This window comes from Carlito syrichta, unplaced genomic scaffold (assembly GCF_000164805.1).
Source record: "Carlito syrichta isolate Samal-C Ts95f unplaced genomic scaffold, Tarsius_syrichta-2.0.1 Scaffold308846, whole genome shotgun sequence".
Lineage (NCBI taxonomy): Eukaryota > Metazoa > Chordata > Mammalia > Primates > Tarsiidae > Carlito > Carlito syrichta.
This window is the reverse complement of record NW_007252942.1, coordinates 548,639-561,600: the sequence shown is the minus strand read 5'-3', so window position 1 is coordinate 561,600 and position 12,962 is coordinate 548,639. Positions and strand designations below refer to the sequence as shown.

Here is a 12,962-nt window from a genome sequence, read left to right as displayed (position 1 = left end):
TGGAAGGATTGCCAGAGCCCAGCAGGTCGAGGCTGCGGTGGCCAGGAGCGGCCACTGCACTCCAGTCTGGGCGACAGAGTGAGACTCCAACTCAAAAATAAATAAATAAATAAATAAATAAATAAATTCCCAGCTTCAAGTACTCAGGGTCGCACTTTTCTTAGTGTCGGGCCCCTCTCCACCCCTGGAGAGCAAATACACTTTTTCTAACCTTCTCTTTGTGCAAATAATTGCTTTACCTGCAGCACCAACTAACAAGAATGTAAAATGAATCTTAAAATAAAAAGAGCTCCTTCTTTATTTAAAGTAATAACGTAGACCAGCACAGTGGCTCACATCTGTAATCCTAGTACTTTGGGAGGCCAAGGTGGGAGGATTGCTTGAGGCCAGGAGTTTAAAACCAGCCTGGGAAACACAGTGAGACACTATGTACAAAAAATAAAGTTTTAAAAATAATAAAGTTATAAGTAACATGCTTTAAGTTCTGCTGAATCTGTAAAATATAAAAAGCATGAGATGACAATAAATCTGTGTAACAAGTCAGTTGTAACAGATAATGATAAAAACTTCAGAAAATTATGGTCCCCTGTAGCCTAGTGTAAGAGAATGGAGGTAAAGAATAGCTAACTGTGCCCCACAAGGAAATGAAGATTAAAGCTGGTCCCTTCATGTCAATGCAATTACTTATGCACCTTTTCAGAATGAAGAATTACCTGCAATGGCAACCAGAAATCTGCCCTCTAACAGATTTCAAGCCTTTGGGTTTTCCAAAGTAATTTCAGGCTTTCAATGATAATCTACCCATATCCTCAAATGATGAAAACTAGTAAATATGGCAAAGAAAATAACATGTACTTAAGATCACTCAAATATCCATAAGCATTCAACCTAGTTTTCTATTTCAGAATATTCACATTTCTAAGCTTTGAAAAAATTATCCTTAAATGATTTTAAGACTTAAATATTTTGCTGGATGTGGTGGCTCACACCTGTAATTCCAGCACTTTGGGAAGCAGAGGTGAGAGGACTGCCTGAGACCAGGGGTTTGAGACCAGCCTAGGCAACTTGGCAAGACCTCGTCTTTACAATAAATCAAGAAGAATTAGCTAGGTGTGGTGGCGCATACCTGTAGTTCTAGCTCCTTGGAAAGCTGAAGCAGAAGGATCACCTGAGCCCAGCAGGTCGAGGCTGCAGTGGCTGAGAGTGTGCCCCTGCATTCTAGCCTGGTTAATGTTATGGGTCAACTTGACTGGGCTAAGGAATATCCAGATAGCTGGTAAAACACTGTTTCTGAGTATGTTTGTTTTGGGAAGAGATTAGCATTTGAATCAGTATTCTGAATAAAGAAGCTCAACTATCATTAACATTAGCAGGTATGGTACAATCTCCTGGGGGCCTAGATAGAACAAAAAGGTGAAGGGGGGTGCATAACATCAATAAGGGTACCTGATCTAAAACCAGGCGAAGTGGGGATCAAAAGGAGGCCCAAACTTTTTCTGTATGATGACCACTTATCTATCGAATCCTGAAGTGTACCCCACATCTTTAAAATAAAAAAATATATGTATATATACACATACATAAAAGGTGAAGGAAGGGCAAATTTGTTCTCTTCTGGAGCTGGGACATGCCTTTGAACATCAGAGCTCCAGGATTTATTTCAGTACTTACAGTAACACCCCACTTCTATTCCTGCATGCCCCTGTTCTCAAGAGTTACACACACCATGGGCTCTCCTGTTTCTCAAGACTTGATACTGAGACTGAATTACACCACCAACTTTCCTGGGTCTCCAGGTTGCAGAAAGCATATCATGAGATTCTCAGCCTCCATACTGATTTTTTAAATCCCCACATATGTGTACATATAGCCCCTTAACAGATTTCAAGTCTTTGAGTTTTCCAAATATATCCTATGGGTTTTGTTTTCCCTAATACAATGCCCAACATATATTGCTCTACAACTTGTAAAACAGTTCACTTTTAGGATGATTCCATTATAGTAGTTAAGAGCCTGCAGACAAACATCAAATTCTTTGTATATGTACCTGGGCTCCTCTACTTACTAATTATGGAACTTTGGGTAAGTAGGTAATCATCTCTATACCTGAGTTTTTTCATTTGGAAACAACAATGAGATCACATAGAAGTTGTAAGGACTAGTGAATATAATAAACTCTAACTGCTTGATAAACATAAACTGTAAATATTACATATATATTTTTAAGGCATACATATAATTGTATTAGGTTGAGCTATAAGAAACTGCCAATAGTTAATGATTTTTCATTTATAAAAATGACAAGTTCATATGGCTTTACCTAATGTATGCATGGATATTTTCAGAAAGAATACCCAAGAAATGTAAGAGCTGTTTTAAATACTCTTCTCCATTATCTGCAAATTTTAAACACTATCATAAACACTCTCTTTCTCAAATAAAAAGGCTGCCTACATCCTTTGCTTTAAGTAGCACTATCTTAAAAGAGACTCCAACTCAAAAAAAAAAAAAAAAAAAAAAGATCCCTTTCCTTCACCCCAAAATCAATAATAATTTATTGACTGTGCAACCTACCTTCTTTTGTTACTCTTCTTGGGCAATTCCTCTTCATTTCAGAAAACTTAAAGACTTAAGAATGCTGGCCCTGGAAAGGACCTTAGAGATTACATACTAAGGTAAACTCATGCTAGTTTAAACACTGTCAGAAAGTTTTTTCTGAAATCTAATCTAAATGTTACATTCCAAAGAGCTCTGGTTTTAATAATTCTATGTAACTATCCTTTTATAAGGTGGGTGGGAATAGAGGAAAATCAAGAAATAAGAACAAAATAATATTTTCTGTCCGACATAATCAAATAAATGTGTGTGGCACTCTGGGCTTCAGAAGACTACCAAAGTCTAGTGCTTTGAAGCCCTATCGTACTACATGCTAAAATGATTCATGGACAGGCAGTACTGGAGAAAATAATTAAGTCTACACGTCCCTAACACCGTGTTCTCTGAAGATGACAAAGAAATGAATTCCATCTTGCTCTGCCTCATGACTTTTCTTCTTAATCTGGTACAGACACACACACCAACCACTGGAGTTGACTGTTCTTAGACAGAACCCTCTCTATACCATCACTCTTTTCAGGTCACTCCCAGCTAGCTTTCTCAGACTTCCTATTTGGCTGTGAGCAGGAAACTGCTGCTGAATGCTTTCTGTGCTTTAAAACTAGGCACATCACCACCTAGCACTGAACTACCTATTCTATCTTTCACTTCTCAGAAAGAGCATACCACCAAAGTGCAGAAATAATGGGAGAAGAGAGGGAATACTGCTATAACAATTAGCATGAAGGGGGAGAATGGCTACCTATCACACAGATTTCTTCATAAAGCCAGAGTTGCTCTGGAACTCTGTTGAGCAATTCTTTTGCTCAGTGTCTACAACATGCTAAGACACCAAGGTTATAATACTGAATCATGAGCAAAAGGGAGAGGATGCCTGTGCCACCATAAGTCCGGTAAATTTTTTCTAGGATACACTCAAACCAGTGTAATGCTTGGGTGATTTCTGACTAGTAAAGAGACTACAAATATTTTACTTTCTCATAAAAATTAAAATTTTCAAAATAGAAGGCATGCAATACAAATTTGCCAAATTAATGTGAATTATCTTTCTCAGTTATCTCAAACTCTATCAAAGCTCAAGTGACAAAGCTAAAGAAAACTTTTTTTCAAAATACAATGCATTTTATTACTTTTATACTACTTCAGCACAGATTTGTGGACAACTTCTGACTTTTCTTAAAATAAGTTTATTTCTTTAAGACCTTTGATTTCTAAGTAATTTTTAAAATTGTACACCAAGCTCTAATTACATACTTTGCCCTTCAGAGGACCAGGTGTTTAACAGAGTTTAACTATTTTATTTGTGTTTTATGGCACCCAGATATGGGGAAAATATTAACAATGCAAATATGAAGGAAACTCTTAAAACATTTGTTTCCTTAGGAGCATCATCATTTATTTCTTTATCTTGATTCAAGAATAGAATTACACAGAGTAGCACTTTAACCTGCTTCTAGAGAGAATGAGCATATACTAATATACATTATAATTTCTTCATTTAGGTTAGCAAATAAACTATTTTAAGTAAAATGTACTGAGTACATCAATACTATAAGCACCATGTAGCTAATGTGGTACTGTAAACCATTTAATTTTTACAGAAATATCAGCATTTTCCAACCAACTGACAAATATTCTTGGGAGTTTTCATTTATTTATATTAGTGAAAAAGCACTCAAAGTAAAACCGTATGCTGATATTCCATAATTTGTACTTTCTTAGCTCCAAGAACCAATTTTGTATAGTGATGTGATTTTTTAGACATGTTACTATATAAAGTTATCACAAAACCTATCTTCATATTTAACAAAATAAACACTGATATTCATGTCGGATCACTAACAAGTCATGCAAACTATTTGAAAGTACAGCTAAAGGGGAAAAAGACAGACTCTATAAGAATCCTGAATTAACAAGGGAAGTAATGTTTTAAAATTCCAAAAGGCCCCAAATACACGATGGGGATAATATACACACACTATACACACATGCACATACTCTAAATTCTTATCTTTATTTTTTATTGTAATAGAAATGAGGTCTTTCTGTATTGCTCAGGCTGGTCTTGAACTCCTAGGTTCAATCTATTCTCCTGCCTTGGCCTCCCAAACCCTGGAGTTACAGGCATGAGCCACCATGCCCAGCCCAAATAACTCTAAATCTTAAAGTGGGTTTTATATTTACTGCATCAAAAACTGTACTGTCTACATTAATTTAAAAACTAACTTCATATCTGTAATGTCAAACCACAGCAGTAAAAAAGGACACATTCAAAATACTATCAAGTAGTCAATTTTAACTATTTGGTTCAAATGATATTGGTAACTGCTGCAAGGAAACAGTAGCTGATGCCATTGAACTTTACCAAGACTTCTGAGAATATCAAGTGTAAATTTCCAAAGGCCAGGATGGTATACAAATTGTGCAAGTAGAAACATTGTTTTTAAAAATAAAGTTTTGCTTAGTTTTATTACAGAAACAAATATGAAAGGATACATGTCTGAAGATTCTATGAAATCTTCCAAATTGAAATAGTAGTAGAAAAAAACTGTATTACCAGACCCAACCAACTTTCCTCTGGGATTATATACTAATTCTAAGAAATATAAATCAAATATGTTAAGATTACAAATTCCCATCTATAAAGAAACAAAAAGGAAAGACTCCATTTCCAAAGTACAGTACATTAAAAATAAAAATGGTTTCATACATCATCTTTGTGTTGTTTGAGAGGAAATAAAACAGGTGAATAAAGGGTTTTTAATAATCCTAAATGCAATTCCAGTTACTGGAGGGGCCAATACATGAGCAGTGGACCTAAACCCTGAAAGAGCATATAATAAGGTCCTCTTCTATTTCCTGATATGAAAATAAAATATCATTAAAGTTAAAACACCATGAATAAAAATCAGCAAAAAAGAAAGCTGTCTTCAGTTAATTTCAAAATAAGAATTATACTGAAATGTCACCAGCTCATCAAAGAAATAGATATTTTCATTCAAACTGGCATTACAGTCATCCTTGGCATCTGCAGGGGAACAGTACTAGCACATGGAAACTCAAACCTGAGGATGCTCAAGTCCCTGATAGAAAATGACTTAGTATTTGCATACAGCAATTTACATATCCTCTCTTACAGTTTGAATCATCCCTAGATTACTTATAATACCTAATACAATGTAAATAGTTAATATGCTGTATTTTTTACTATGTAAACAGTCGTTATACTGTATTTGTTAAATACTTATATTATTTTGTTAAATACTTATATTATTTTCATTATCTTTTTGAGAGGATTTAAAAAAATATATTTTTGATCTAGAATTGGTTAAATTCACAGATGTGAATGAAACTCAGGGATACAAAGGACCAACTCTACTTAAAAGTCTGATAATTATCTAAGCTTAAAGTCCAGAAAATACAGAGGAAAATACATATGCCTTGCTTCTCAAAATTAAAGAAACACCAAGTGAATAGTCAATTCAATATATTTATACTCAAGTAAGAAAAGAATCTGTTTTGAAACCAAAACTTAAATAATTTGTATTTAAACATTGATAGCATAAGTCATATAAATTGATTTTATCACTGTTTTGAACACAAACAGCTCATTCAGGATATCGTCCATAACCTATGGACTTTCTCAGATTCAAATATACAATGAATAAAAAACACTTGAAAAGTTCTGATTATTTTAAGTTAGGAAATATTTAATATGTCTAAAATTTGTGAAAAATTCAAATGAGAATAAGAAGCAAAGCTTTAGAGAGATGAGTGGTTAACATTTCAAATCCACTATGGGCTATTAATGCTACTTATAAAACACTGTCAAAAGTTGAAATAAGCCGGGCTCAGTGGCTCAACCAGTAATCCCGTGCCTTTGGGAGGCTGAGGTGAGTGGATTGCCTGAGCCCGCAGGTTCGAGACCCGCCTGGGCAGCAAGACCTCATCTCTACAATAAATAAAAAAATCAGCCGGGCGTGGTAGCGTATGCCTGTAATTCCGGCTACTCAGAAGGCTGAGGTGGAAGGATCGCCGGAGCCCAGCAGGTGAGGCTGCGGTGGCTGGGAGCGGCCACTGCACTCCAGTCTGGGCGACGAAGTGAGACTCCAACTCAAAAAAAAAAAAAAAAGTTGAAATAACAGCATTACTACTATGATGACACAGATGACAATTTATTAAGTATTTACTTACTTGAGACCAGGAATTAATTAAGTACTTCACATAAAACCAATCCTTAAGAACTTACAAGACAGGTGTTGTACCCATTTTACAGATGGGGATAATAGAGGTATGAGGTTTTAAAAACTTGCCCATGGTTTAAAAGTTTAAGAGTCAAGAATCCAGATTTATTTAAGTCAAAAGCATATGTACTTATCCCATGTGCTACAATGATTCTCCACAAAGCAAACATTTAGCAGAATTTGTTATATAATGCTACTATAATAGAAAAATAGGTCAGAAACTTAGAAATCCCCATAATTCTTCTCAAAGGAGTTATAATAATAATTATGTTGGATTATATAAATAATAATTATGTGGATGAATAATAATTCATGTAAAAATTACAAATCACTATTCTTGCCACAAAAGAAAAAGTATGCTAACAAGGCACATTTATAGGAATATGCCTAATGATGAAATACCATGCCCCAATTTTAATAAAATATTTACACACATTTATATACTAATGAATCAAAAATAAGGGCAGTCGATTGTTCTGTGCAAGAAAAGTAGAAACAAAAACTTCTATTCTGGCCTAGTTTTACCATATTTTTAAATATATTAAGATTTGGAACCTTGAGGACTTCATGCTGAGCCAAATATGTAGGAAAAATACTATATAATTCCACCTATATGAGGAATCTAAGTAGCCAAATTCAAGAGACAGAAAGTGGAATGGTGGTCACCAGGGGCTAGGGGAGGGAGAAATGAAGGACTGTTTAATGGTACAGAGTTTTAGTTTACAAGATGAAAACGTTCTGGAGATCTTTTTCAGCAAGGTGAATGTACTTAACACTATTTAACTATATACTTAAAAATGGCTAAGACTGTTTAAAAAAGATTCGGTACTAATACATAGCTATAGATATATATCTGTAGAATAGTCCTACAACACTGTCCGATATAGCAGCCACTAGCAGCATAAGGTATTAAAATATACGATAACTTAAAAAAAATTAAAAAGTCATTCTTTGTTATACTAGTCACCTTTCAAGAGCTCAACAGACAAATATAGCTATTCAGGAAATCATTGAAAAATATATTCAAAATCACAGAAAGGTCTATTAAATAACATTGTTTCAGAGCACACAGACTCAAATATAAACAGGAATTTATATTTTTGATACAAAATTGCATGTGACAAAGGTGGAAAATCAACTAGTGGGGAAAGAATTATTGAGTAAACAATGTTGAGACAATTTGCTAACCTGCGGAGAATGTGGGAGAACAGAAAGAATAACCCTAAATCCACATTTCAACTCTTACTCAAATTCTGGATGAAGCCAAGAATTATACTTAAAAACTGAAACGATAAAAGTACTAACATATAACTCTAATTTAAGAAAGGGCTTTTGGCCTGGCATGATGGCTCACGTCTATAATCTTAGCACTTAGGGAGGTGGAGGTGAGAGGACTGCCTGAGCCCGGGGGTTGGAGACCAGCTTGGGCAACCTGGCAAGACCTTGTCTCTACAATAAATTAAAAAATTAGTCAGGCATGGTGGTGTGCTCCTGTACTTCCAGCTACTTGGAAAGCTGAGGAAGAAGGATCACCTGAGCCCAGCAGGTTGAGGCAGTGGTAGCTATGATCATGCCACTGCACTCCAGTCTGGGTGACAGAGAGACTTCAACAGGCAGGGAGGGGAGGTAGGAAGGGCGGTAAGAAAGGGCTCTTGAAATATAGACTAAGTACAGGAGACAAATATGAGAGACTTTTTTTTTTTTAAAGAAAAAATGAAAATTTTCAGATGAATAAAGCCTAGACAATCTGAAAAATAAAATAAACGGGGGCAGGGAGGGGGGATTGGGGTAGGACAGGAAGAGTGTTACAATTCCTTAATCAATAAAAAAGTATAACTCAGCGGGAAAAGGAAAACTGAAAGTGCCAACAAACACATAAAAAACTCTCAATTTACTTATAACTTATACATTCTATTCAAAATAGCATTTTCAGTCATAAGATGGCAAAGATAATTCCCAGTATTAAAGGGAATGTGGGGAGATAGGTACTAATGAATACAAAAACTGATAAATTTATTCAAAAGATAATTTAAAAATTAAAAGCAACACAGAATACTCATGAATAGAATAATATTGAGCCCGAAATTATTTAAAAATAATCTGAGGGTGAACAATTTACCTAAGAAACTTGGTACAGATAAATGAAATGAGATTAGATATAAATTGATAGTCATTGGAACAGGATGGTGAGTACACAGGGGTTCATTATACTGTCCTCTCTACCTTTGTACATGTGTTTTTTCTCATAGAGTTTTTCATAATGTTCATACTCTTTAACCCAGGAATTTCATTTCTAGGAATTTCACTTACAGGTACATTGTACAGGGAGACAACAATGTAAGTACAAGGATGGTCTCTGATGCAATAAAAGCGACAATCTGGAAATAAGCTAAATGTCCATTAGAGGACTGATCAAATAAGTTATGGAGTATCGAAATATAGTAATAGTAATGTCATATACCTTTAAAAACCTTAGAAGTTGGCTGGGCATGGTGGCTCATGCCTATAATCCCAGCACTTTGGGAGGCAGAGGTTACACGACTGCCTGAGACCAGGGGTTTGAGACCTGTCTAGCCAACTTGGCAAGACCTCATCGCCACGATAAATCAAAAAAATTATCTGGGCATGGTGGTGCATACCTGTAGTTCCAGCTACTTGGAAGGCTGAGGCAGAAGGATCGCCTAAGCCCAACAGGTTGAGGTTGTGGTGGCTGTAAGCGTGCCACTGCACTCCAGCCTGGGTGAAACCGGGAAGACTCTGACTTTAAAAAAAAAGTGTGGAAGTAAATTGTATGAGGTAGATTATGAAAAAGGAAAAAATGTCAAGGGCAGAACAATTGGTACAACTTGACCATATGTAAGTAAAAAATAAAATCATACACATTGATTTGTGAAGGCACACCACATTATGTTCTCATGTTCCTAACAAAGTTCTGAGACCATGTGAAAAACCTAACAGCAGTTACATCTGGTTGGGCAGGGGAGGGAAAACATATTATATTCATTACACTTAAAATGAAAAAAATTAGAATTTTCCAATCTCTCATCTAATAAGGTGATGTGCACTCATTTAGAAACTGCCAGTATTCAGGATCAATATTGGTGAGGAGCTTGTCTCAAAGTACATTTAAATTCTACAGTAGAATAGATGAGCTATAGCTCTTTGACTGTTGATTCCATTCTGGTCTTACCATAACTGTATCTCAGCCCTGATGATCAATCCTAAAGTCCAATATGATCTTGGATACTTACTCTGAAGATGCAAGAAAGATTCTTTCTTGGTGTTGATAAAACTATAAGATTTACTGAGCATATATATGCATCATTCCATGAGGGAATACATAGTCCTTGCTCAATAGTTTTATAGCAGAAGAAAAGGTATTCATACAAGGAACAATTAATGCCATTTAAACACATTATGTGCTCAGAAGACACTGATGTGGGCATGAATAGCCAGGATTCACTGAAGAAGAAGGCAGATTCAATCTTAAAAGATTAGCCAGATTTAGAAAAATAGGGGATAGGAATTATGTAAAACTGCTAGAAAGTATATATAAAAATAAAAAACTGAAATGAGAGACTCAGTATAACTGGAGATAGGGGAAATAATAAGTATGAAATAAATACTACGTAGTATGAAATAAGAAATGAGTAATAAGTTCAAGGTGCTACACATCATAAAAGCATGATGAAAATTAAGACTACAAAACTAGCAAAGAAGAGTTTTAAGAAGAGTTTGGCAGTGACAGCATGCAGAGCAGGGTAAACTATTTTCAAGTCTTTGCTTATTTTTAGCTTGCTTTCTTGACGTTAAAAGCAAATTCATAAACATTATTTCAATACCTCATTCCCAGATTCCAGTGGTCTTTTCTTCCTTGGTCCAATAGCTGCAAGAGCTGTGAGATTAGCATCTCTATGCTGTATCTGTGCAAGCTCCAACTGCTGTAACTAGAAGATGGAAAAAAACAATGTTTATACACAGTCATGCTCAGAGGAAGAAGGAATTTGATCACTAAGTTATTTCTGTATTCTTCACCAAATAAAGTTATGGTATACAATAAAATTAAATTCCCATAGTGGCCCTGGGTACATCTCCTGATTCCTTTACTCCAACAAACTCTTTAGTCCTTAACCTCAATATGGAAGAGGCTGAACTTAGGTAAAGGAGAAGTACAAAATAGAAAAAGAAGAAAAGAAGTTCATCTAAAGTGTTATACACCTCCAATTTAAGCACAGGTTTAAAAAAAAAGTCTGAAAAATAATTTGAAGAGTAAGTTGGAGAAATATTGGTCAAACTACAATCAATCTTTTCAGATAAAAAGATAAGTACTTTAAATAAAGACAGGTTTTTACATCATAGGATACCGTTCTACTCTGCTATATGATTTACAAAGCACTTTGGTAACTCTAACAACCATATAGAAGGATATATTAATTCTATAACACGGAAATTACACATGCCATCTCCTTTTTTACTAATGGAGATACCGAAGTTCTAAAAGGTTAGGACAAGTTCACAAAAGTAACACAAGTTACAAAATGTAGAAACAGTACTTGGATCCAAGTGTTCTCATTACGAACTTTTGCAGCACACACTTTCTCATTTGCAAATAAAGTCCTAGATTTACTCTATATTTACCTTCATGGCAAAAACTGAAAGTGATTTAGTGCTGATTTTGTTGCATAGCTTTCATCATATTTTCTCCAGAATGTCCAAATTGAGAAGGTACAATTTTTTCATATGTGGGCAAAACTATACATAGGGGTATACATGAATGATACCCTATTAAAAGTCAGAAATAATATTACTTCATTAAGGCAGCTAAGTGTCAAATTAGGTATGCTGCTAAAAAAAAGGTGAAGGTCAAGATGAAACACCACTACGAAGGTCCAGCAGCTTTTCCAGAAGAGGAATAATGTTCAGTTCCCACCAAAATCTTACTAACATGGAGAGGAAAAGGAAAGAACCTGGGGCTGGTAAATAACTTCATATTTCAACCAAGATCAAGACAGTCAATTTAAAGTAACCTGTTGAGAAACCCTATACATATACTGAAAATATTCTTTCAAAAGAGTACTAACCAAATTTTTAAAAACATGTTTAAAAAAAGAGTAGGATAAAAATTGTGGTGAAATGGTCAGTCTTAAAGAAACCTCACTTCAGATTATCTTAACCCTTTGCACTCAGTGACATCTTGTGGATAACCTGCTAGCAACTTGACCACATTTTTTTTTTTTGAGTTTGGCTCACAGCCACCCCAGGGTCAACCCACTGGGCTCTGGCGATCCTTTCACCTCAGCCTTCCAAGTAGCCGGAACTGCAGGCGTGCACTACTGCGCCCCGGCTAATTTTTGACTTAAGTGTAGAGACAAGGTCTCACCAAGTTGCCCGGACTGGTCTCGAACCTGTGGGCTCAGGCAATCCACTAGCCTCAGCCTCACAAAGTGCTGGGAGTACAGACTGAGCCATGAAGCCTGGCCTTGACTGCAGTTTTTAACAAAATAGTAAAAAACAAATCACTTCATATTAAATGGTATAGCATTGGAACCAATTATTTTATTGTGATAATATTTGGCTTATAATGGAATTTGACATGGAGGAACTTACTTATGACAAAAAAATCAAAATTTTATATCTTATATTTTTCTAACGTGAAACAGTCACTGACATGCATTGCACGTTCATTGTTACATGCTGTGTAATAGTAATTTGTTGGATGTCTTTGACATGGTGTTTTTCTATTCGAGCAGACAATGCAGTCTCGTTTTCTTCCTCCCACATTAGTAATATGCAATTTATTGTCCAGTCTGTTGTTCGAAGACAATGTAGAAGGACATACTAGTGATTCATGAAAACTACCTCTTAACCAATAGATTGGAAGCTTGACAAATTTCAAATGGGACATAGGTTTTTCATTGTTTTTGAATGGAAAACTTCAAGGAAACACACATTTAAAAAAATTTTTCACTTGTATAAGTTTGTCCTGTATAGTCACCAGCAATCTCTTTATGTCCCCTGACAGAGGACATCTGAGTGCAAAGGGTTAATATTAGAGGAAAAACAATTAATCAACTATAAATAACTGAATATTTAGGAAAGCAG

At 35.3% G+C, this 12,962-nt stretch overlaps 1 protein-coding gene across 1 annotated transcript in view; it reads right to left on the bottom strand.

Annotated features, from left to right (window-relative positions):
* The window catches only part of TAF4B (TATA-box binding protein associated factor 4b), a 150,420-nt gene that overhangs the window by 25,934 nt on the left and 111,524 nt on the right, over positions 1-12,962 (bottom strand). Inside the window, exon 15 of the mRNA XM_008066117.2 lies at positions 10,703-10,807. Coding sequence (XP_008064308.2) covers positions 10,703-10,807 — 105 coding nt within the window. The remainder of the gene's footprint in view (positions 1-10,702; positions 10,808-12,962) is intronic.